Raw genomic sequence first — 27,326 nt, 5'->3', positions numbered from 1 at the left:
CGCTCCACATGCAGTCCTGGATGATGATGGAGTCAGCAAAGACGATGCTCTGGTTCACCGCGTCATCCTCGTTGTCAGAGTAGAAATACGGCTGCAGGGAGTCGTAGTCCAGGTCATAGTTTTTACTCGCTAAACTTGAATCCAGCGGCATGATGCGTCCTCGTCCTGTCTCTGCTGGGAAAGAGAACAAAGGACGAGTGGTTAGAGCTTGTTTATACAGATGTGCGGCTTCATACAGCTGCCGGGCAGTGAACCTGGAGGCAGCGCAAAGTGTCAGCAACATCACAGATAGAGCAATCTGAGGGGAAACAGACAAAACCTAGGTTGCTATAAAACACCTATGAACTAATTAACAGTTATTAACAACTTGCAGCTGCAAATAGTGATCAGGATTAGGGTTGAAAAATTCCGGAAATATTCAAAGTTGGACACTTTCCATGGGAATTAACAGGAATATACAGGAATTAACAGGAATAAACTGGAAATTGTGTGGGTAATTTATACTAACTGTATTTACCTTGTCATATACAGACATAAATATAAACATTTTGTTTTGTCATAGGCTGATTTGAGCCCTGAGGAAACTTTGGGCACTTGACTACATGCTTCTGCATCTTTGTGTCATTCTTAACATATGTCTTTCCTTCTACAATGGCTGGGCTGAAATGTGCACGTGGCATTGTTCTGTAGAATAAGATGAGAAAAAAGCGTTTAAAAAAAACACTAAAGCAATGCCAGAGATATAAATAGATGGCCAATTGGAATCTACTTTAAAAATATTTTACAAATGATGGATAAATGAATAGAAATAGGCTAGATGAACAGATGAATAATCCTCAATCAGCATGCTAATATATTTTCGTAACTTACCTGACCACCTATTATTACCTACAGCATATCTAATTAACCCTTCTGTAGTGTGCACGTGATGGAGACATGCACAGTGGAGGGTTGTAAATCAACGAGCAGCGTGTGCAAATAGAATTTGAATAATCAATACATGCAGACTGTCGCATTGATGAATCACTTTCATGGAGCTGAGTTTTGCTTTAAGTTTCATTTGCAGTTAACGATAAACAACTTACTCACTTGTCAACGATGAGAGTGACCGTCGGGCGAGTGATGCATTCTCACTCGTTTGCATTCTCAGTCGGTGGAGTTGAACCCACACAACATCTGCAGCGCCATCGCGCGACATGTTGACGAAGCGTTTCGAATAGTAGATGAGAATCGTTGCTAATTTGCAGAGTAAAAACATACACTGTGTTTGCTGTCACGTTGTCTCCTCTTTAGCTAACTACCGTTGTGACATATCCCAGCTCTTCCCTCTCTTCTCCTGGGACGGTCGAACCCTCTCTCTGCTGTTTTCCGCCATTCGGCGTCCTGACTCGGTAGAAAGAAGAAAACCTCTAAAACTCAGGGAGGTGAATAATTCCAGGCGGATGTTCGGCAGCACCGAGACCAGACGTCCCAGTTTATCCGGGCATGTTCCGGTTTGCTGATCTAGATATCTATAAAACACTTGATGTTTTCAATTCACTACCTAATTTTCCCGGTTTCAATCAGAATCTAAATAACAATTACTTATAGTAATACATAGGTTCCAGCGCTTACATGGGGCTTTAGCAGGTTCTGGCGTTAGTAAAGTTACGTAACCCTATAAAAAAAAGGTAAACAAGACACCACGTAGTGTTCCGCTGTCACGGCTATTGCTAGCCTATGAGCTTGCATCTCTGTCTTATAGGACATGTCAGAGGGATACTAGTTGGCCAGCAAGCCTGTCAATCAGGCTCGTGCACAGATAGACCCCTAGTGGTGCTCAATCACTGGTCCTTTTGCCCTGGATGAGAAGTGCCCCTTTCTGCTGGAGCCCAGTTGTTTCTTTATTCATCAATATTTAAGAATAAAAATGAGTCTCTGTCATCAATTCCCCCCAAATGTGTTTTGATATCTGACGGGGCATTTATTGGAGTTCTTGTGAGAATTTCGCCCCGACATGCTCCGCGGCGCTCACAAGCCGTGCCGTGCCCGCCGTGCCCCTCCCTCCTCCTCCTCCTCCTCCTCCTCTACCTCATGCAGCTGAGCGTCAATCGGCTGCAGCCACTTCTTCTCTGACCCGCAGCATCAGCCAAACAGGTAATAACGCTGTTTGTTAGATCCCCCGACGTTGTTTGGTGATAAATTAACCACAACGTTAGCGCCGCTTTGAAAACATTACGTCGCAACTGGTCCGACGTTTCCTAAAAAATAAACAAACAAAAAACTCACGAGATCCGTGATTTCAAATCCTTGTCCAGATGCTTACTGACGTGTGTCATGTTTAATGGAGAGAGAGAGAGAGAGAGAGAGAGAGATACAGACAAGCAGACAGACAGACAGACAGGCAGAGAATTTAAAGGAAGTTTTACTGTTCTACTAGTTTTGTTTCATTTAAAATCGTAATTATTGAAATGAAAGGTAGGTCTTAAGTTGAGCTACATGACAGTCTGGTGAGGTATATTGTGGTATATTATTAGTGTAATGCTGCTTATGCTTCAACTCTGTCAGAGTGTTTTGTCTGTTTTTGCCTGTTATTCATTTATTTATTCAATTTGATAATTTGAGTTAGTTTGTTAACAAAAATAAATATATGAGTTGAAAACATCATACTGTGTTTTTTATTTATTATTATTGTTTTTAAATTCATAAATAATTTGGGCGATTGGTGCCCTTCTCTGGGGCTTGAGCATAATACCAAAATGTCTGTGCACGTGCCTGCTGTCAATCACTCATTTCCCTGTCCGTTGCTAGCCAATGGCTTTGAGGCTGAACAGACCAACACGCCCCTGCTAGCGGTTAGCTGTAATGCTAAGGATACGTTTTTCAAAGAGCTCCAGGACGCTCACTCGTTCCAGCACAAAGTTCCCGTCAACGTCCTGCGCATCTATAACACAATGGTCCCGGTTTGGGAGTTTTAAACTGCGGTTTCTTATATGTGAGTGCCGGCCTATGGTGGCAGCGAGGGAAGCGTCCATAGTAACAACCATAACAACAAAATGAATCAATTAAAAGTAAACTAACAACAAAATATCAGACAAACCGTCTGACAGAAGATTATGTCGAATTCATACAGATTTTTAGTGGATTACTTTTAGTAATATTTCAGAGAAATTTTGATGAGACCAGCTTGAACACTGGTACCAGTTCCTCTCTAAACTCAATGTAAATTCTCCTATTATCCCATCTGTACCTGGACTTTTGTTCCTTCCTAACCCGCTGTCTCTATTCCTTTCGCCCCTATCTCTCTTTCGCACATCCCCCTATCATCATCACTCACCCTAGCTTTCACCTTATCCATAACCCGGCTGCTACTCTTTTCATCGATCCCTTCTTTCCTGAATAAATCCCTATACAATCCTTGTACCCTTTCAATACCCCCACAAAATCTGTGATCTTCTCTCCATCCTTCCCCTCCACTAGTTCTAAATAATGAATATTCTGCTTTATTCTTTCTAATCTTAAAAAAACCCTGTTCATATCTCGCCCTGCTTCTAACTATCGCTCCCTCACACTTTTTCTGTTCCATTTCCTTCAAATTGTCTTTAATCCTGATCTACTCCTCTAGATCATAGCTTGCTTCCCTTTCTGACCCTTTTTATTTCTCTAGCTAGCTCTTCCTTTAACCTCCTCTCCCTTTCTCTCTCTATTTCTACCTCTGCTATAATTCCTACTCAGCTCGTTTATTTGTCCTTTCAGACTCTCCCACCTCCTCCTACCCATGTCTTCCTCATACATACTGTCATTCTTTCTCCCCATCATACATTCTCTGCCTTTCTTTTTATATTTTCACCTTTCAGCAGCTCACCCTTCAAGCTCGCTTTGCTGCTTTCCTCCCTCCGTTTCTCTTTTCCTGAGTGTCTCCTCCTCCTCTTCCATCGTGCTCCCCTGCTCTCCGTCCTGTTCCTCCTCGTCCTCCTCCAGCTGCTCCTCGTCCCCGCTTTGCTGCTCGCCTCTCTCCTCCATCTCTATCTTTTATCATTGACGCCGGCCTCACTCCCCACTCTGCCAGCTGTAAAATGATTGTGATGTCCTCCATGTACCCTGGCAGGTTTATGAACGACACCACCATATCATCTTTTGTTATGTCCCTGGCGAGTATATATCAGCGCTCCTTTAACTCGCGCTCCGTCCATTACTTTCTCCTTCCCCCTTTTCTTTGTCTTTCAATTTAATTTTCAAAAGTCTTCTCTACTCTCACTCTGCAACCCACCACGTATCTACATTGTTTCTTCGCCTCCTTTAATACATCCATCATTGTCACGTTCTCTGGTCCCTCCACCTCCACTTCCACCGTCAGCTCTTTGTTGTACTGCGCTGTTCTCTTTCCTCTGTGCCTCGTTTCACCAGCGGTGGACTTGTTTGGTCCGTGTGGCCTCTCACTGGCTTTTTCCTGTCTGTTTTCTTTCTCTTGTTGTCCGTCCTTCACTTCATCTTCTCCTCTTGCTCTGTCCCTGATTGTTTTACGGCTGTCTGCTCCTTCCCGTTTGTTGCCGTGCTGTCCGTCTTTTAAGAAAAAAAAATCGAAATTTCCCCCAAACAGCAAAAGCTGTCAGGGGACTGCTAAAAATAATATACTCTATTTTTCTATTAAACGAAAAACGGACAATACATTGACGTAGAAACTTATTTTACCTGTGAAATAGACACTTAAGTTTGGCTTCTTTCACTACTCTTGCCATCTCACTCTGACGACCTCAAAGGGCGTGTTCAGAGTGGTTTGTCTGTGAGCGAATGATTCCACCCACAATACCTACATGTAAATAAATCAGGGGAAATGTTCGGAAAAGTTAAGGTGCAATGTTATCATAATATTGTGTGACAACCCTGGAGTTGTGCTGCTGTGGTGTTGTGCTTGTGTGTGTTTCAGGTTCCTGTAGGCGGAGTCAGACCTTAGTAATCAGCAGTGATATGGCACACCTGTGGTGACCAGTATTTAAGAGGGCTGCACACTGGGCTCTCCCCTTCACCAGATCTACCACCACATCCCAGCTTTATTATTTTACTCTAGATACTTCTACCCTATTCTTCTTATGTGTAAATCCAACCGGACGTTAGCGTTGTGCCTGTTTGGAAGTGTACCTCGCGACAGTGGCGGAGGCAAGCACGGAGCGGGTGAGTGGAAACGCTGTGACCCACGGAGGTGACAGCGGGAGAGGCACGGAGTTAACGCAGAGCAAGAGCTGCTCAAACAATTAGAGGGAGCTAACCGTAATGGTAGACAGTGGCGGTTTTGGACACGGGCGAACCGGGCAGCTGCCCGGGGCGGCTCCTTGTCATGTCACGTGGGGGGCGGCACGGGCATTTAAAAAAAAAAAAGTAGTCTGACCCGCGAAGTGGTTTTCTATTATCTATCATATCACTGTGTGGGGAATTGGCAAATTGGCACTCCCTGCAACTGCATCGCCTCTGCTTGATACTGTGTGGGGAAGGGGAGGGGGTGCGGGGGACAGTTAATCTCTGGGACTCCCAAATGGAACGGACAAGGGGGGGGTCCACTGTATAGAGCAGTGGTTATCAAACTGTGTGGCGCGCCCAATGTTTTAACGTCCGCATCTATTTAAAGGCTGAGCAGTAAAAAAATCGCTCTTTCGCGGTAGACAGGGGTGTGCAACCCGCGGCTCTGAAGAGCCGCCCCTCTGCAGTGGCTTCCTGAACAGTGTTGTGTGTGTCGCGGACGGCACACACACACAGGCGTCGGGGCTTTGTGCCATTCAGTGTTTCTTGTTGCACACATAAGCCAAGGTGTAACAAGTGGGGGCTCGTCCGGTATCCGGATCCAGGTTTGTTTCTCACTCTTTTCTGTCCTGAGAAAGTAATAGGCCTCTAGTAGGTTAAGTTTCCCCTGGAATAATGTACTGGTTGCCCAGGGTGTGTGATAACTTTAGAGTGTGAATGTAGTGCTTGGAGCTTACATGGGACTAATTACATTAATTATCAGGCACTAATTAGAGGGATTTACCTTTGGAGTTACCTTTCCTGGTAGGAATAAGCAACAGTATCTCTCTCGGGGGTCTGTTGGTTTGTTATTTTCGTTTGTTATTTTTGTGCATAAACATGATTTGACTTTGTGTCTTGGGTACACGTCCATGTCCGTCTGGTGAGTAACAGCAAAGCTGGGGCTTTACCTGGTCATTGGTTTTGTGTTTAAAACACCTGTCATGAAATGCATGAAGACTAGGGTCTAGAGAAGGTAGTTAGCATTGGTTAGGCAGATAGTCAGGGGAAAGGTATTCCAAAGGTGATGATATATATATATATATATGGGTTGGTTCTTTTGAAAAGATGGCTACCATGGAGGATTTTGTGCAGTTTCCAAGTGTGGAGGTGCTAGGAAAAGGTACCAGGGAGCTGTTGCTAAAAATTGCAGAGCATTGTGAAATAGAGCTTCCTAAAACGGTTCGCAAGGAAGTAATGCACTCCACTTTAAAAGCCCAGTTAGGACAGGTTGGTGTTTTGCCAGTGTTTCCCCCTTCTGTTAGTTCCAGAGATGAGGTTGTTGCTGAAGAGGAAGTAGCTGCTAGATCGAGGTTAAAGGGCAAGTTTTTTCCTTTCTGACTTTGATGACATAACATTTGAACAGAAGAAACAGGAAAGTGAAGCACGTGCCCATGAAGAGTGAGTTCAAGCAAGGGAGCAAGAATGGGAGTTTGAACGATTAAAGGTAACTACTAGGCTGCGTGAGGCTGAACTGGAGCTGATTAAAGAGCTTAAGTTGTCTCCAGTTTCGCCAGCATTTTCCACAGATACTTTTGATGTAGATTATAATTTAAGGTAACTACAAAAATTGTGAGAAGGCTGTGGATAATTTCTTTTGTCTTTTTGAGCGGTTAAGTCAAGACCGCCAGTGGACTGATGTAGAGAAGACGTTGCTTTTACAGTGTGTGCTCACAGGTAGGGCATCGTTTTTTGTTGTCTTGTGCTTTAGTTAAGGTACAGGTGTCCATGGGAGTCCAGCCATCATTACCGGTTCCAGGAGTGGTGATCATCCTAGGGAGTGATCTGTCTGGAAACAAAGTATGGCCTGATCTACTGCCTTCTCTGGTAGGTTGTTCTACCCCAGTGATGAGGGGACCTGTTGACCCAGAGGTATTTCCAGCATGTGCAGTAACTCGAGCACAGACTGATAAAGAGAACAAAAAGTTATTTCTGAATATGTTGACATATGTGTGTCGCTGCCTATTGTTCCTTTGTCTGTCTCTCGTAGTGATTTGATTAACTAGCAGCAAGACGATCCTTCTCTATCAGAGCTTCTCTCTCAGCCTCGCCCATCCAGTGAAATGTCCAGTTCAGCCCACGGGTATTTCCTACAAGAGGGGGTGTTGGTAAAAAATGGGTGCTTCAAGGTCAAGGGGTTTCTGGTAAGGAAATATTTCAAATTGTAATACCTAGCCCTCTAAGAACTTGAAATGAGGTAAGACGTACAAACAAGTGTTTTGGTATTTTTATTGGCCTCAGTTAAAAAGGGATATTTCAGTGTACATCAAAACATGTCACGCTTGCCAGTTAACAGGTAAACCAAACCAAACTAGCAAGCTTGTTCCGCTGTCACCTAATCCTTCAGTATCCTCCCCATTTGAGCGCTTGCTGATAGACTGTGTAGGCCCTTTTTTCAAAGTCTAAGAATGGGAGTTTGTACCTGCTGACGGTGATGTGTCAATCCACTCGATACCCTGCTGCCTATCCTTTGCGAAACATTACAGCAAAATCTGTGAGGAAGGCGTTGCGTCAGTTTGTGTCGTAGGCGATCAGAGACTCGTATCTTAAGTCCAGGTGATCAGGTACTAGCTCTGTTGCCTGTGGTTACCTCTTTTTGTGTGGCAAGTGTCAGACCAGAATTATGTCATCTCCACCCTACATAGGAAAAGGTTCACCCAGCTTTGCCATACTAAACTTTTGAAACCTTATTTTTTCTCGCACTTCCACAGGAGCAGTGGTGAAACTGGTGGCGGTGGCAGTTCATTTTGAAATAGTAGACTTTTCCCCAATCTAGGGGCATGAGAAAGCTGATGAAATTGATGTCACCGGCTGAATGACAAGTCCGTTGGAAAAATTCAGAGACTGTCAGCAAATAGAAGTAAGGTGCCTTGCTCAGGGGCACTAGACAGGGTAGGGAGACTCTTGGATTTTTGGATGGATCAATCCAGGTTTCGTCTTTCGTTGTCTCTCCGTGGAGTCGAACCAGAGACCTTCTCTAGTCCAGGTTTCCGCCACTAGACCACCGCCTCTCCTCACCTATAAGGATCAGTCACCCCATTCGTGATGTGTCGTTCGTGAAAAATTTGTTCATTTTGAACGAATCCCTACAAGGACTCGGGAGTAACGAGTCCTCTGAAAGAGAGATTCGTTCATTTTCTCGTGGCCACGCATCAGGACTGATGCATAGGCTCAGTCAAGGAAACAGAAATGATTCTTTCATTTCCCGACTGGGTTTTCGGGTACAATCTTAGGATCCTCAGATCAAATTCACTTATCCTGGGAATGTCAGCTGACGTGTTGAGATTCCCCAAATAAGTGAATTTGAGTCTAACACATTTGTAAATGTATTAAATGGATAAGACCCCAGCTGCAGGGGAGGGAGACAGACACATCATGAGAACGGAGCCAGGAATAGAGGAGTGAATTTTATTATATACAGGGGTTGCCTGCCAGTTCCAGGGTTTCAGCCCCTCTTCCCAGGCCGATTTTAGTGCACTTTTCTGGGCATGAAGTGGGAGTCAACCCACTGTGGATTTTTCATCACAAGTGATGAAATTCTAGAATTAATGTTTAAAAATAGAAAAAAGCATCTGAGGTCACGAGTCTGGGTCACTCACATCTTCCCAGAAAGTTAACTTACCGAAATTAATGTTATTTTTCCATTTAAAAGAAAATCCCTCTTCAGCATATGGCGAACAGTGTATGCAAATGTACAAAATTAATTATAAATGTCGACATTATTTACACTGTTTTGTATTGTACAATAATGGAAAACATTTTTTTTCTTAAAATAAATACGTAAAGACGTATATACAGTTGGAACACTGTTTTTATTCTTGAAAATTAAATAAATAAGCAGGACAGTGACATGAACACTCAGGTGTCTGCAACAATGCCCCCCTGCCAGCCAGGCCCCCATACTGAATGCTTAAAATGAGTTGAAATATTATGAGAAGATGAAGAGTACAGCAAATTATTTGTATTAGCATCAAAACACTTTACTGTAATTTTGTTTTAAAAGTACAGAGACAATATTTGCTAGTCGTCGAGCCATTCAAAACTTGCACCCTCTCTGTTAAGAGTTCTTGTTGACTCCATAGTCAAACATAACTTCCCTATCCACCAGTAAAGTCGTGTTTGCGAGGAAAAGGATGATATCCTTTTCTTCTCCATCCATGTCAACAGCAAAATGCATGGGCCTTATGTTGGATTTTCTTTTGGAGTGATCAGCCTGCCAACCGTCTGCATCCCAGGGTGGCAATGACAAGTCTCTGAGTGGGCATCAATGCACATTGCCTGTCCTTTGCTGTTCCAGAAAAAGAAGATATAGCCAGTCTCCTTTTCATTGGTGATTTTGTGAATTTCCTCGCCCTTCTTTCTGCTAACAACAGTTCCATGGTAGTCGCAGACAACCTCACCAGCCTTAAATGTGCGTGTCGTAACGATCCCTCTGCCCCTTTCGTTGAAATCCTGAATGTAAAGTCCTTTCCACTGTAGTGTTTTCACCATTGTCTGAATCTGTTTGCGGTCCATGATACGGTCAACAGATCCAGATGGAGCCCAGTTGTCGATAACTGCACTGCCTACGTTGGCAGTCATCCCCTTCCATCCCTGCTTTCGTACCCATGCGTCGACTCGGTCTTTTGCTGGCACACGCCGACTGAATTGTTCTGTCAAAATAAATAACAAGTTTTGTTAGTCATGAATACAATAATAGAAATCTTTGATTTGTGCAATCAGTCTTACTTGAAAGTAATGTTAAATATAAATAAATAATAATACATACTAAAAAATTAAATAATAAGTACTCACCACGGGTATGGTTTACACGCTTTTCAAATTGAATCTTCCGCCAGCGTGTGTAAAGCTTCTGCTCCCAGTCTTGAGAGACATTCCTGCGCTCTTTCACTTGTGGCTGTTTCCCACTCAGTGTAACGGTGTTTTTTCAGGAGTTGATTTAGTGCCTCATGGAACCTGACCTTTTCATTTTCCCCTGGAAGCTTGTGCAAATGTATCACTGGCTGTTTCAATGAAAGGTCAGCACAATGGTCACCATGGTTGGAAGACTCATCAGACGGATGAATAGGCCCTTCTCCAAACGGCTCATGACTGTTGCCTTCTCTGGAAGGCCTGGCACTACATAAAAATGAAAAATAGTGAGATTAGAAGAAAAACAAGTGCGTTCGATATAGATAATGGTGTGCTTGACTATGTAGGCATTGTCTTGACAAATATAAAATATGCTCACCTTGACGCCTCAACCATCTTGGCCAATATATCAGCGCCCTCCACAACTGGCCCCCGATTTTTCAATCGATAGTGTTTTGCAGCTGTGTTGACAGAATGGACCAGGTAGCCAGCCACCAATGCCTTCTTTGGCTCATCCGAGCGGTTAGCTTCCGTCTCAAATGTTCTCCGCACAGTCTGGCTGTTCACATGGGGGAGGTTGTGCTTTTCATGCACGCGGTCCAGGTCAGCGGTTGGGTTGTTGATTTTCTTCCCCGTTGAGGAGACAAAGAAAAATTCATCACCATCCTTGTCATTCCATTCATCCTGCTTGCGTTTCCCTTTGGCAGCAAGGTGTTGTGGTCGCACTCTTGTGTAGTACTTTTCAAACCACTCCTCCTCCTGCTTCGACAGGGCAATTCCAACCACAAAATGTGCTGCATATATGATTGTATGTTCCGCTTCTTGTTTCCGCCCAAGCCATTCGGCGACCTGTAGAAAATGAGGATATGCCATTGATTAGTAAATGTAATGGCTAAACTGTCAAGGGAAATCTATCAATAGAGGACAGTAACACTCACCTTCATGTTCTCCACCACACATGGCCTTTGACAGTGCTTCAGTATGACGATTGCCTCCAGATAGTACAGCACAAATGTGCACTGAGAAGCCGCCAGGGGGAGGGGGGGTAGAGCAGTCACCAAGTTGATTCATGATGTTCAAAAATTCTTCCTCAGCTTTCTCAAAAATGGCCCAGCAGTCACGAGGACCAAGAACATCTTTATCCATGAACATGGCATGCCTCTTTGATACAATCTCTTTGCTCACTTGCTTAGAAAGCATACTCTGCACAGAGCCAATGTAATCCACGAAATCAACGCAGCCATTGCAGAGCGCCTTGTCATCCTGTCTCAGATTGGTCAATGCAGTGTTGTAATCCAAGAATCTGTAAGGAGGAAGGAGATGGATTTAAGTTATGTACATGCAATAACAAGTTTTTATGTGTATAGTGTAAACTGTTGACATAGTAATAAAACAAAAGTACCAACCTTTTCAAGCACTTTAGGTACTTGACTGAAGTCTGTGCCCTGTAGTTTGCCTCCGACTGTTTTCTTGTGTAGCTTAAGAGCTTCTCTCTGTCCCTGACAAACTTCAAGGATGGTTCGACAGGGTCGGCATAATAAAGGTACCGAGAAACAGTCAACCTCCTGTTTGTACTTCGTATTTTCCAAATTGACCCGTAGGTGTTCGGCAAAGCCCTGAAGCAGTGGATGATCTATAGAATGCTTTTCCAGAATCCCCATTTCGTTCGCTTTCTTCAATGAGGTTCTGGCCTTGTAAGCTGTTTCCCGGTTACATTGAAACAGTTCACCGCTGCTAGCAGATTCCACGTCAGATGACCCTGCCTCTCCGGATGGCTCACCAGTTTCTGCGACAAACCTTGGATTCCCTTGGGGCAAAGGTGTAGGCTCTCCGGTCACAAACATGTGATGACTTTTCAGCTCCACAATCAGTCTTTCGAGTGGATTTGAAGATGAGATAATGCGTCTAAGAACTTTATAGCTAAAAGCCCGTCTAGTCTTCAGGAGGTCCAACACATCACTCTTGGCCTTTTCAACCACCTCTTCTCTGTCTGATTCTTCTGATTCCTTCATGCATGATCTGCGCAGGTGACAGCTTAGGGATTCTTGGGTCTTCATACAAACTGGACAGAGGAGGCAGTGTCTGCTTGATTTCCTGGAAAAAGAAAATAAATACATTAATCCATATGTCATTACAACAAAAGTTGTACAATGGTTACCCATGGTAATACATCAGTGGTGTATAAAGTACTTGAATGCCATACTTGAGTGAAAGTACAGATATCGTACCTGAAAGTGACTCCGGTAAAAGTAAAAGTCACCCGTAGGAAAATGACTTGAGTAAAAGTCTTAAAGTAGCTCATATTAAATGTACCTAAGTATCAAAAGTAAAAGTACAAGTACCAAAATTTAAAATGCAAAGTGTTTTTTATAGTGGGCCTATACAGACACAAAACAAAACAAAATTGCTCTCCTCAGGATTTATTTCAACTGACTGAAAAATTATAACAAAAAAATACATATACTCTTTTGAACCCCCAGATGCTGAGGTTCAAATAGTAATGGACTAGTGCATCTGAGCTTCTAGGGACAACAAAGAACCAACATAGTAAGAAACAAGTGTCCCTTGTGTCTGCCTAAGACCACCTATAGACCAAGTATAACCGCTAAACAATTCTGTAAATATCACTAAACATGGACCTTTCGTTTTCTAATCAGTAGCAGAGTGATACACAATACCCCTTGTGATAAGTCAGCAAAAGGAAACAAGTTCTAGGCACAAAAAATAGGATAGTTTTCCTCTTTGGTTAACAACCTGCACAGTGCTAGGAAAAAAAAATCACTGGACACGTCCAGTTTTGAGAATAGATAAGTAGAGAGTACAGAAATTTGTGTTCAGGAAAATAAATACTCAAGTAAAGTACAGATATGTGAAAAATCTACTTAAGTAATTTACCTCCCACCACTTTAATACATGCTATTAAGGAAAACTTTAAATATTTCTTACCCTGGAGCCATTTGTCAAACTGAGATAGGTCAGTGAAGATGAAGCAATAACAATTGGTTTTGTTTGTATCCAGCAGTTGAGGGATGATTCTCCAGTCCAGCAGTTGAGGAAAGGTTCTCCAGAGTGAACTACAGCTGGAAAGCCCAATACTTATACACAGATGAGACAGGGAATGTTGATGGGTGGAGCTACAACAAAATACTGGGTGCAAACAAAGGTGGCCTGCTATTCATATCAAATAAAAGTGATAATTCTTAAGAGAACCCTCAAACAAAGGGTGCATGGTATTCCCTTAAAATAAACACCTTTTTTTGAGAATCTTCTGAATACAAACAAACAAATGTCATAGATTCCAGCTGTAATTCACTCTCGAGAACCTCCCCTCAACTGCTGGATACAAACAAAACCAATTGTTATTGCTTCATCTTCACTGACCTATCTCAGTTTGACAAATGGCTCCATGGTAAGGAAATTTTAATGTTTTCCTGTTTTCCTAACCCTAACCCACATGTTTGGAATTATTTATAGCCTGTAGAGTTAAACTAAAAAAAGTTAATCATGCTTTTTCTTTTCTTTTACAAGAAAGCTCCAAACAGGCACTATTTGCTATGTCCTGCTTGTTCCAAAACACAAGATATCCTGTCTGTCCATTTGACGAGGGTATGCATGAAAGATGGCTCGAGGGAAGATATACAAGCCATTGTTGAAAATGCCAAGAAAGAAGCAAGCGAGATCCTTAAGGAAGGCAGAATTTTCAATTATTCAGACCTCACTGAAATCATGTCAAATGAAGATTCCAATCCAAAGGTAAGTGGCTTACAGAACGTTATCTTGCTCCTTTTTTTTTTGATACGAATTTTTATATACTGATATTTTCAAATATCTTGTTTTCTTATTGACAGACTGGTTGAGGAGCTGAAAAATCGCCACATGGTTATACGTGGCACTATCCAATACAGATGCTGAAGCTGGACCATCCACTAGAACGACTTCTAACAATGAAGGGGGTGACATGGCTGACGAGGCCCCTGTTGGCACTCGAACAAGAAAGTTTGCTCAAAAAAGCACGCAAGAAATGTATGAGAAAGGCCTTTACCACAGATATCCTCTGAGCCACCCACTTCTCAAAGATTTTGCCATGCACCTGAAAAAAGACAAAAAGATTCGAAATTACAAACAGGAGGTAAGGACCAATAAATGTTTAACACTTTTTCTGAGAATCTTTTATACGCATTTATATGAAGCAAAACAGTCATTGCTAGAAGGTCACTGAACATGTCTTTTATTTTCAGGTTGAAAATGTCTCTCGGTATCTATAAAAACGTTCCTCACTAAAACCTCTGCTACTCTGAAGAAGAGAACACAGATAAATTACCTCAAGAGCTTGAAAAGATTCCTGAAATTCCACACGGACACAACCAACCTGATAAATACGGATAAGCAGCTCCATGAAGAGGCCAAATGTTTCACTCAGCTCCTCAGCCAGATGATGCCGATACTGGGCAAGAAAGCAAGGAAGGAGATCCTCAACCAAAGGTTTGTTTCATTGTACCCATATAAATGGTCAATACCTGGTAATCTTTTCTCTGCCTGCTGAAATGTGATTTGTCATCACATTTGATACAGGTGCAATTAACTGAGTTTCACTTCTGACTTCATAATTCATATGTCTCATATCACACTCTTTTTTTTTCTCATAGGCATGAGTGGATGCTGAACGAAAATCAGTTGACAACACAAGACTGTCATGCTGTATTGGTGGAGGCCAAGGATAGATTCTTGGCATGTTTGGATGCACTGTCTGAAGAGGATCCTGCCACATTGGATTCGAGCGATAACCAGATTGTGTTGTACTACCTTGAGGCTGTTGTGGTTCTAGGACACATGCAACGGCCGAGTGTGGTGGAAAACATGACTGTGAGTGAGTGGTTATCAAGGTTCAAAGAACTTTCACCGGAGAAGGGTCATCCACGTTGGGTGATTGCGGTAAAGGAGCACAAGACTGCAGCAACACAACTGGCCTCGTTTGCGCTTTCACAGGAGCAGGAGCAAGTAAGTTCACCACAATTCCTGCCTGAACCTGTTAGAGATAATTTCTGTTACAGCTGAAAGTAACATAATTAATGTCTTTTTCTCCCATCAATGTCCTTTCTTTTGTCCAACAGTGGTTTGATATCTACTACAGACGGTCACGGCCAGTCTTCCAGAGAGCCGGCAGGAAACGCAAGAGGGGTGAGGACATTGAGGACGTCGAGGATCCAAAAGATTTATTCTTCCTTTCCACCACAGGGAAGGGGGTTCACCGGACCACCAATGACATTGCACGGTTGCAAAAAAAGTTCAATGTCCCGGCAGTGAGCAGCAAGGTGGTACGCAGGGCTACCTTACCCATTCAAATGCGGTAGCAGAGCAGCATTACCGCTACCCCACACCTGGACAGCGTGTAAAGGGTATACACATTTTGAAAGGCATGGTTCCTTCGACAACGTCATCTTCAGGGGATGAAACCAGTGTTGGGACATGGTTTTTGTGCAAACCACAGGCCTCCTTTCAGTCAAACTTGTAACAAACATGCCGCATGTGCTGGAGTGGACTCAATCCCCCAAGATGCCACAGGTTCCATTGATCTTAGAAAGACAAGGAACTCAGTCTCCCAGAGGATGTAACAGGATGCTGCATGTCCTGGGGTCTGGGCAATGTCACACAAAGGTGTCAAGAACCACAAGGGTCAACTCCTATTGGTCACTCTGGTCTAAGACCTGTGAGGTCACCGGGGCCAATATAAGGAGAGGTCTCCCCAAGATCTTTCTCTTTCTACAATCCTTCGAAGGCCAGCAGGCTATCCAGTTTCTCTTCTCCTACATCGCCAAGGAGGGGGGGCCTGGCTGATCCAGCTTCCTTCCTCCTTATCCAACCCACAACCGGAGGTCAGAGGTGCAGCTCACAGCTCACCCTTCAAGGAAATCTCCTCGCCCTTCAAGCTCTACCAAACTCCTCGTAGCGACGCGATGTCCTGCAGGAAAACTTCAACCAGCATCTGAGCACACGGCTCGACAGAATCGCGAATGCAGAACTCTACGACCACAAAGCCAGGAGACGTCACAGAACTGCAAATTCTTTTCCTCTTTCCCTCAGACTGGTAACATAATCTGGGCTTAATAATTATACTACGCTAAGCAAGACTGTTTATTTGATCGGTGTGTGCTTATAAGTTTGATATATGCTCTGACGTTGTAGGCATAAGTTAAAGGAAGGTTAATAGTTAGGCTCGCCACAGGCTTTGTCCCTGACTATCATTATCTGATTAACATCCACACAGACATGCATAGCATCTCACCTAGTTAAGCCTTCCCCCTGTGCCGTGAGGCAACCTCAGAAGAAGGGGGGGGGGGGGGGGCTCTTATCTTAGGGAGCATTCTTTAAAGCATGCTAATTTACATTCACACACACACTGACACACCTCCTAGTTAGTTAGTTTGATTGTTTAGTAACTTGTGTTTTTATACTTTATTATGTTAATAATAAATGTTCTTCTTTCTCAAATGTTCTGTCATTAATATTGCATAAGTGAATCTTGCCAACCGTTACACTGCTAAGAACTCCATAACCTTCATTGTTCATTATATAATCTTTAATGGTCAAATATTGAGATTTCTAATTGAACTAGATCTAAATGAGACTGATCTTAATCAATAAATTGGCTATCTTTTCCCTTCTATGAAGGGTGGTGCCCCGCGAGAACTTTAACCAATTAAAGTTATGATTTAATATTAATATTTTAAATATTAATGTTTTACAATTATTTTGATAACCAAATTTATTGAGTGCCTAAAGGCACACCATTCTATGGTAACTCTTTTCAAGCACTATTGCACAACATCTGTATTTGAATTAAACAGTGCACTACCAAGACAATGCAGTATAGAGTTGTTCCACATTATCTTTGCTTTGATTGTTTGTAAGGTATGAAGACAAATCTGTACCTGGAGTCAGTGCATAGGTGATGACACTTAGTGTTCAGTCTTGTTGGAGTCCTGTTCTGTCTCCTCATGTTGGACATCCACTGGTGCAGGCTCAAAAACACACCGATATGTGATACACCGGTATAAAAAAATTCATTGTAAATAGAGTAGAAATGTACAGTACACAGATCATGCTAAAATTGTAGTTGCCATGTAACAATCAAGTTGCTTGATATCTCAAAAGTTATTAAAGCATTTCTGTGTACCCTTTTGTCAATGCTCGAGTATGGTCTCTCAAAATGTTGACTGCACAGACTCGGAATCCAGTGTTGTGCAATAGTAGGAGTAGAATTGACGTTGGCTTATTATTAATAATCATGAAATATGATTATTAAATTAACAATTATTTATTAAAAATAATCAAAAATGATAAAGCTATTAATTAAGAACAGTAACACATTTAATTAGAAATGATACGGTTATCCATTAATAATAGTTAAAATAATTAATGAAAACAATACAATTATCAATTAAGAATAATACAAATCTGTAATCATTGCTTATTGTCGCGGGGCACCACCCTGGTTACAGGGACCAACAATTCAATCTTTAAATATCAGTCTCATAATGATAAATGTCAAATCAATAATCTCAATATTTAATATTAATAATTATTTAATTAACAGTGAAGGCTTCTAAGTTCGAGCACAGGCAATCATAATCCAGCTGCAATCACATACATATGCACAAATAATCACAGACTACAGATACTTTAATTACAAAAGCATTTATTAAAAAGGGGAAATAAAGTTATAATGTTCTTCAATGATTCATCATTTTAACAAGCTCCGATATTTCAAAGATAAACACAGCCGCAGCACTTATCACAATTCAGAAAATACATGTAAAACCGGCGGTCTACCTATGTATGTCTGTCTCGGTGTGTGTGTGTGCGTCTGTGTCAAAGGGTCTCTCTGTGTGTGTGTGTGTCTATGTGTGTGCATGTGAAATACAGTTAGTGTTATTTAATGATTCATCATTTTAACAAACTCCCATATTTCAAAGATAACAGCAGCAGCTTATCACAATTTAGAAAACACATGTATTCATCTATGTGTATCTGAGTGTGTGTATCTGTCCGTGTCTATCAATGTGTCTCTGTGTCTGTGTGAGTGTGTGTGTGAGTGTGTGTGAGAGAGAGAGAGAGAGAGAGAGAGATAGAGAAAAAGAAGAGAGAGAGAGAGAAAGAAGGGGCGTGGCGATGACGCAGTCACGTCACAACCAAGATGGCGGCCGATCATGATTCGTGGAACCAAGGCCTAAAAACTCTCAAAATGGCGAATTGACTACAAAACAAGATGGCGGAGCCGTTATGAATTTAGAGCCAGAATGGGAGGAGAGTGAGAGAGGAGGCGTGGCAATAATAGACTCAAAATGGTGGTTTAACTTGCGTTCTTCAAAATGGAGTCTATGTTAATGACACCATGTGGCCGGAGCTCACACTGGTGGTCGTCACATGAATTACACAAAGGATTTTCAGACAAAGGGAATTCTTTGTCTCTACTTTGGCGTTCGGCCGCATGGCTTCCAGATGTGTCCAGCCTCTCTGAATATAGATTTAACTATGTTACCTGAACTGTATTCTAAATACAGATCGGATGTGTGTATAGGTCGGTTTAGAAGGAGAGAGAGAGAGAGAGAGAGAGAATACAAGGAGAGAGCAAAGCTCTTAAAAGCACCGTCAGAGACAAGTTACATTTACTTTACCACTCAGCACCCAAGTGGCGTTGTGTGCTGAGGTTTGACCGGTAAAGTATCTTTAAAGTTGTTCAAACGGTCACAATGAGCTGGAGACGCTGCTCACGGCACTTAAAACTATGGCACAAGGCCTTAACCGGAAACCAGAAGTGGCGAATCGCCGCTAAAACACTGGAGACTCTGCGGTCTCATACAAAACAAATACATTCAAGTATTAAAACAATACGCTACGTATTAGATTAACATCTGCCCAGACAATAAAGCCTCTTACTGTGACCTTCACGGTGTTGCATGCGCGTGTCGCGCGGATCTTTCGGAAGTCCAGTGAATAATCGTGGCCGCTCAAGCTCTGTTGCGCTGGTTCCTCTGTCGCAGCGGCGTCGGCTGGGCCGAATAGGAACGGATTCTGCTTGCTCCTCAACGGGATGAACGTCGTGCTTCTTCTTCAGGGGACGGCTGTGGAAGCCGTTTGTAGATCATTGGGAAAAGAAAGTAAAGTCCGTGGGGAAAGTGAAACAGTCTGAGATTGTTCCGCGTGCAATTTCCTGTTTGGTCTTTTCAAGTTAAAACAAAAATAGTCTCTTTTGAAAATAAAAACGTCGACTGAGTTAAAAGACAATGAAAGAAATGAGAGAAAATAACTCTGGTTGCCCCCTTTAGCAACTAAATCATCTGGAAAGACCCGGAGGGGTCTGTTGACGTCTTCAGAGCAGGGAAAAATGGCTGATAAACTAGAAGTTAAGGTTACCCCCTTTAGCAACTAAAACAGCTGGGAGGCCCCGAAGGGGCCTCGTGATGTCTTCAGAGCAGGGTAAAAATGGCAGCGATTATTGATGTCTCAGAGGTTTTATTCTACCTGAGAGGTTCTTCCTCCTTGAGGTGCTGGTCATGGGATGATGCTGGCTTTTAGCCAATTGAGTGTCAGAGGTCAAAGGAGATTGGGAGGGGCCAGGAGCAGAGCAGGGGTTTCTGGGGAGACCCCAGGGATTAAGTTAACACCAGAAGATACAATCTCCATGCTGGATCTTAGAGGGAGACTTTAGCTGGCTTCATCTTTGCTCAAAGGCCACGCTTTTACGACCCATTGTGTGTGGATCCTACCACATGGTTAGTTCTGTAGGGACTCTTGCCCAACACCAGTTCTGTCTCTTCATGTTGATTACCCACAGGTCTAGCCTCTCAGGATCACCTAGAGGAAAACTAAACGAATAAAAAATATGTAAAAAACAATATCTGTCAGGTTACCATCTTCATACTTATGTATATGCAAACAATACAATGTCAATAACTTCAGTCTTTTTAGATATCCCACTTCACATAATCCATCTGTTGCATTGCCTCTTTTTGTTATTAGGGCCTATTTGTTACACTTATATTTGAAGTTATTTCATATTCATATAGTTACTATTTCATGCAATATTCTAGTTTCTAACACACAAGTGAGATAAGTTTAATAGAGTTTGAAAGCGGACAATTATGGAACACAAACTTAGTATCACTGAAACCACAGATGACATCATCTAATGAAACAAATATATATAAATATAACTATTATTATTATCAACTACCCTTGCCAGATGTATATAGCCTTAACATTAACAAATAGGGTTAGTCTCGATAATAAAACTCATGCTAAAGAGATAATATAACATCATTTAAGCTTTGATTCCTGGTGACCAGGCTTACATATGTGCGCAGTAGTTTTATATGACGCACCAACATTGATCGCTGTAACTCATTATCCCCATATCTACATTGAAACACTTCTCCACTCTGTGTAGACTGCGCTCCGGTTTACTGTGACTAGCATTAACGCTCCATAATGTAGCATCAGGACCGCATCAGGCTGTGCTGCTCAGAGAGGAACCTACAGGCTATGCGGTGAACACAAGCTTAAACAACATTAGCTTAATCTCGACATAAGCTAACAAGCCATGCATCGTGAGCAACACTAACTGCTAATCATTGCTACGCTTCTAATATATGAATTAAATAAAAATCGATTTTCACTCAGCGGAAGAACTTGACAACAGAGTTGTGAGACGGTCTGTTAGTACAATGAACTGCACAGCCAGCCATGGTTTGTGTCGAGTGAATCGGCGGGGATCCGCCGACATGAAGCTACGAGTGGACCGAGCAGCTTGCAGGTGGCTTGAGGGGAGCTAACGAGCGGCTAGTGACAAGCTGTGCCCGCATCGGAGCCTGTGCCCAGGTGTCAATCAATAGACCACGCCCCTAATTATGCGTAATTTTAAACCTCAATACCGCTTAAACGGGTGAGTTAGAAAAAAATTCACCACCCTCAGAGTTGTCATGAATGAAAAACCTCGCGATTGAGACTAAAACCAAAGGTTGAACCATGCTGTAAACAGGTTTAATTCTGCTCTAAAGTTGGGCATTTTAACATTGGAGTCAATGGGACTTTCTGTTTCTTGGAGCCAGCCTCTAGTGGCCACCCAGTGAACTGCAGCTTTTTACACTTCCGTATCGGCCTCATCGCTCAGCCCAGGATGTTGCCCCTTGATCCGGTGTCGGGTCGCGGGGGGAGCAGCTCAAGCAGGGGGCCCCAGACTTCCCTTTCCCGGGCCACATTGACCAACTCTGACGGGGGGATCCCGAGCCGTTCCCAGGCCAGTGTTGAGATATAATCTCTCCACCTAGTCCTGGGTCTTCCCCGAGGTCTCCTCCCCACTGGACGTGCCTGAAACACCTCCCAAGGAAGGCCCCCAGTGGGCATCCTTACCAGATGCCCGAACCACCTCAGCTGACTCCTTTCTAAGTAAAGGAGCAGCGGCTCTAATCCGAGTTCCTCACGGATGGCTGAGCTTCTCACCCTATCCCTAAGGGAGACGCCAGTCACCCTTCTGAGAAAACTCATCTCGGCCGCTTGTACCCGCGATCTCGTCCTTTCGGTCATCACCCAGCCCTCATGACCATAGGTGAGGATAGGAACGAAGATCGACCGGTAGATCGAGAGCTTTACCTTGCGGCTCAGCTCTCTTTTCGTTACAACGGTGCGGTAAAGCGAACGCAATACCGCCACCGCTGCTCCGATTCTCCGGCCAATCTCACGCTCCATAGTACCCTCACTCGCGAACAAGATCCCAAGGTACTTGAACTCCTTCACTTGGGCTAAGGACTCATTTCCTACCCGGAGTAAGCAATCCATCGGTTTCCTGCTAAGAGTCATGGCCTCAGATTTAGCAGTGCTGATCCTCATCCCAGCCGCTTCACACTCGGCCGCCAGCCGATCCAGTGAGTGCTGAAGGTCACAGGCCGATGATCCAATGAGGACCACGTCATCTGCAAAAAGCAGTGACGAGATCCTTAGACCACCGAACTGCAACCCCTCCCCACCACGACTACGCCTCGATATCCTGTCCATGTTTATCACAAACAGGATTGGTGACAAGGCGCAGCCCTGGCGGAGACCAGCATCCACTGAGAACGAAACTGACTGGCTGCCGAGGATGCGAACACAGCTCTCGCTTTGGGAGTACAGGGATTGGATGGCCCTGAGGAGAGACCCACTTACCCCATACTCCCGCAGCACCTCCCACAGTTTCTCCCGGGGGACCCGGTCATACGCCTTCTCCAGATCCACAAAACACATGTAGACCGGATGGGCATACTCCCAGGCCCCCTCCAGGATCCTTGCGAGAGTGAAGAGCTGGTCCGTAGTTCCACGTCCGGGGCGAAAACCACATTGTTCCTCTTCAATCTGAGGTTCGACGATCGGCCGAACCCTCCTTTCCAGCACCTTGGAGTAGACTTTACCAGGGAGGCTGAGAAGTGAGATGCCCCGGTAATTGGTGCACACTCTCTGGTCCCCCTTTTTGAACAGGGGAACCACCACCCCGGTTTGCCACTCCTTTTGCACTGTACCCGACTCCCACGCGATGTTGAATAGGCGTGTCAACCATGACAGCCCCTCAACACTCAGAGCCTTTAGCATTTCTGGCTGGATCTCATCAATCCCTGGGGCCTTGCCACTGCAGAGATGTTTGACCACCTCAGTGACCTCCACCAGGGAAATTGACGATGAAACACCATCAACCTCGAGCTCTTCCTCCAACATAGAAGGCGTGTTATTCGGATTCAGGAGTTCCTCAAAGTGTTCCTTCCAACGTCCGACGACCTCCTCAGTTGAGGTCAACAGAGTCCCATCCTTACTGTACACAGCTTGGATGGTTCCCCGCTTCCCCCTCCTGAGGTGCCGGATAGTCTTCCAGAAACACTTTGGTGCCGACCGAAAGTCCTTCTCCATGGCCTCTCCGAACTTCTCCCACACCCGCTGCTTAGCCTCCGACACGGCAGCAGCTGCAGCCCTTCGGGCCTGTCGGTACCCTGCAACCGAGTCAGGAGTCCACCAGGATATCATATCCCGGAAGGCCTCCTTCTTCAATCGGACGGCTTCCCTGACCACCGGTGTCCACCACGGTGTCCGAGGGTTACCGCCCCTTGAGGAGCCTAAGACCCTGAGGCCACAGCTAGCCGCCGCAGCTTCAGCAATGGAGGCTTTGAACACCGCCCACTCCGGCTCAATGCCCCCAACCTCCACAGGAATGCCAGAAAAACTCCGCCGGAGGTGTGAGTTGAAGATACCTAGGACGGGGGCCTCATCCAAACGTTCCCAGTTCACCCGCACTACTCGTTTGGGCTTACCAGGTCTATCCGGAAATTTCCCCCATTCCCTGATCCAACTCACAACCAGATGGTGGTCGGTTGACAGTTCCGCCCCTCTCTTTACCCGAGTGTCCAAAACATGCGGCCTCAGATCAGATGAAACAATCACAAAATCGATCATTGATCTTCGGCCTAGGGTACTCTGGTACCAGGTACACTTATGAGCACCCTTATGTTCGAACATGGTGTTTGTTATGGATAATCCATGACTAGCACAGAAGTCCAATAACAAACGACCGCTCGGGTTTCGATCAGGGAGGCCGTTCCTCCCCACCACGCCTCTCCAGGTGTCTCCATCGTTGCCCACGTGGGCGTTGAAGTCACCCAGCAGAACTACGGAGTCCCCTACTGGAGCCCCATACAGGACTCCATTCAGGGTCTCCAAGAAGGCCGACTACTCTGAGCTGCTGTTTGGTGCATACGCACAAACAACAGTCAGAGTTTTCCCCCCTACAACCCTTAGGCGCAGGGAGGCGACCCTCTCGTCTACCGGGGTAAACTCCAACACCGCGGCGCTCAGCCGGGGATTTATGAGTATCCCCACACCCGCCCGGTGCCTCACGCCCTCGGCAACTCCGTAGAAGAATAGAGTCCAACCCTTATCCAGGAGTACGGTACCAGAGCTGAGACTGTGCGTGGAGGTAAGCCCCACCAGATCTAACTGATAGCGCTCCACCTCCCTCACAAGCTCCGGCTCCTTTCCCCACAGCGAGGTGACGTTCCACGTCCCCAGAGCCAGCTTCTGCCGCCCGGGTCTGGTCCGTCGAGACCCCTGACCTTTGCTGCCACCCATGTGGCTGCGCACCCGACTCCAACGGGTCTTCCCACAGGTGGTGGGCCCATGGGATGAAGAGAGGGGGGGTGCCACGTAGTTTGTTCGGGCTATGCCCGACCGGGCTCCGTGGCAAACCCGGCCACCAGGCGCTCGCCATCGAGCCCTCCGTCTGGGCCTAGCTCCAGACGGGGGCCCCGGGCTTCCTCCGGGCCGGGTCACATCTCCTCTTTTTTCGTTATTCATTAAGGTTTTTTGAACCATTCTTAGTCTGGCCCCTCACCTGAGACCACTCTGCCATGAGAGACCCTACCAGGAGCACAAGGCTCCAGACAACACAGCCCTCAGGTTCATAGGGACACGCAAACCTCTCCACCACGATAAGGTGACAGTTCCATGAGAGGATTGTTGGGATTGTTCTGTAGAATAAGATGAGAAAAAAGTTTGTAAAAACACTAAAGCAATGCCAGAGATGTAAATAGATGACCAATTGGAATCTACTTTAAAAATATTTTACAAATGATGGTTAATTGAATAGAAATAGGCTAGATGAACAGATGAATAATCCTCAATCAGCATGCTAACATATTTTCGTAACTTACCTGACCACCTATTATTACCTATTATTACCTAGAGCAGACCTTATTAGACCTGCTGTAGTGTGCACGATGCTGGCAGTTATCTGTGCACGTGATGGAGACATGCACAGTGGAGGGTTGTAATTAAACGTGCAGCGTGTGCAAATAGAATTTGAAAAATCAATACATGCAGACTGTCAAGTGTCATTTGCAGTTAACGATAAACAACTTACTCACTTGTCAACGATGAGAGTGACCGTCGGGCGAGTGATGCGTTCTCACTCGTTTGCATTCTCAGTTGGTGGAGTTGAACCCACACAACATCTGCAGCGCCATCGCGCGACATGTTCACGTAGCGTTTCAAATAGTAGATGAGAATCGTAGTATTGAATCTGGCTGAGTACGGCAGTGATTGGACCTGATTATTGAATTTTAGCTTGAGGAATCGATCATTTCAGGATACTTCAAAGTAGACGCAGACAACTGGTCACATCGAAAGAGCGTGACAGCGCAGGATAAACAGGGACCGGGCCCTCAACATGAGATAAACTCAGTCGGCGAACTTCCAGCTCCATTCGTTTAATTTCCCCATGAGTCACATCCTGGAATTTTGTGTCAATTACTCCAATTTCCACCAGATTATCACGAGGATCCTCCTGACATTCTCCTTTAAACGTTTATCCCCGATATCCATCTTGAAATGATCAGCAATTTGAATTAATTGATCTCACGAACAGCGGTCTAATAACTCCTCTGACGGAGCACTCAGAAACTCATCCACAGTAGCCATGACTGAAAAACACAGCTAACCTGCCTGAATATTAACATTTAACTCTGTGCACCGGTGGTCACACTCCTAAAGCTGTACACAGCAACACGTCACTGCAGCGCTGTCCCGCTGACTGCCTAACCAGAAACTGATTAAAGACCCCCCCCCCCCCCAGTCTCCTGGGGCCGGTATTTCAAAACTTGTAATCCAGATCAGAATGATCCGGATAACCAAATCCCCCTTACCTCAGCCACGGATCAACCTGATCTATCCTGGTATTTCAAAACTTTGCTGGATTGGATCAGAGTGATCCTGATACCGGCAGATTGGGATGTCCAAATCCGTCCCGCCCCCTGGATCACAGACAGGAAACAGGAAATGGAGCCAACATTTTACAGAAAAAGGAGAAGCTAGCTCAACTATTGTCTCTGAATTAAAGTATAATCTTAGCCAGTGTTGATGCGTCCTCAGACTAGATGAAAGGCAATCATTATATTGAGTTAACCAATTATGTAAATCAGCACAAAGTTGAAAGAAGAGCTTGGCGATCTCTAATTAAGCACAGTTCGCGCTAATGCGAGCTAACGCTGCTCCATTGACTCCTGTGTTAAGGAGCTAACAAGCTAGTAAATAGGCTAGCGTCTGTATGTCGCGGTCCACAGTCCATTTGAATGCATTCACTCGCAAGGCATTGTGTGTAGATTTTAAAATGTGTTGTACATATCTTTTTAGGAAACAGTTGTTAACAAAGGGGACAGCCCTAAAACCTTAATATTAGATTTTCTTTACAGATGTCTGTGGGAAGAGACTTGCACAGACTTGCTCCAAATGGCATTACTTTTTGAGCTTTGGCTATGAAAATTAAGTGTGTGTGCTGAATGCACGTGAATAAAAACATTTGACAGAGTTTCAGTGGAGGCCTTTATCAGTGGGTAACTTAACAAAAAAACTGTTACTTAAATAAGGCATTCATATTCAAACTTAAACATACAAATCGAAGTTTTGTTAAACAAAAGCACCAGACCTTATCAATGAGGATCAAGAGAAATACAAATTAACCATGGCATTTCGAACTGCTCTTCCTGCTGGTTCATCTGCTTGATGTGGTGGTGGTGGTGGTGGTGGCTGCAGCTGTGGTACTTCTGCCTCAAGTGGTGGTCTGTCCAGGATGTCTTCATTCAGAGGAACTCTTCTCAATTGGGCAATGTTATGAAGAACAATGCAGGCAGATATTATATTGCAGGCCTGCTTCGGCTCCACACGAAGATAGTTCAGGCAGGCAAATCTGCCTTTTAAAACACCATTGATACGCTCAATTGTTCCCCTTGTTGCGCTGTGTGCATTGTTATACCTCTGCTGTGGGTCACATGTGACAGTAGCAAAGGGGGTCATAAGCCACCGTAGAAGTGGGTAGCCACTGTAAGGGAAATGTAACATGTGGTATACTTTGATTGATCAATATTGAATCTCTAACAAATGTCACTTTGATGTTGCTATTTCCTGTTGAACTGAGTTCAACAGGAAATAGTGTTAGCCTGAATACTCCAGTCACAGTAATCTAATTAGTCTGGATGTAAAGAACTACTTTGATGTTATGTGACTTTCTCACCCACAAATTCACCTAACAAAGACTTTAAACCGCGGGGGATTTATGGTGGTAGTAGACATTAAGACAGATGTTACACTCCAGGGGTCTGAGATAAAGCAGGGGACAGGGGATATACTTTCACCTATTTCCTGAATATCAAAGA

At 44.3% G+C, this 27,326-nt stretch overlaps 1 protein-coding gene across 1 annotated transcript in view; it reads right to left on the bottom strand.

Annotated features, from left to right (window-relative positions):
• LOC133933466 (histone H4-like) overlaps window positions 1–27,326 on the bottom strand; it is a 744,890-nt gene that overhangs the window by 92,173 nt on the left and 625,391 nt on the right. Inside the window, exon 4 of the mRNA XM_062380591.1 lies at window positions 23,299–23,310. Within this exon, the coding sequence (XP_062236575.1) occupies window positions 23,299–23,310 (12 nt within the window). The remainder of the gene's footprint in view (window positions 1–23,298; window positions 23,311–27,326) is intronic.

The sequence above is a fragment of the Platichthys flesus genome, chromosome 22 (genome assembly GCF_949316205.1).
Source record: "Platichthys flesus chromosome 22, fPlaFle2.1, whole genome shotgun sequence".
Classification (NCBI taxonomy): domain Eukaryota; kingdom Metazoa; phylum Chordata; class Actinopteri; order Pleuronectiformes; family Pleuronectidae; genus Platichthys; species Platichthys flesus.
This window is presented reverse-complemented; position numbering and strand designations above follow the sequence as displayed.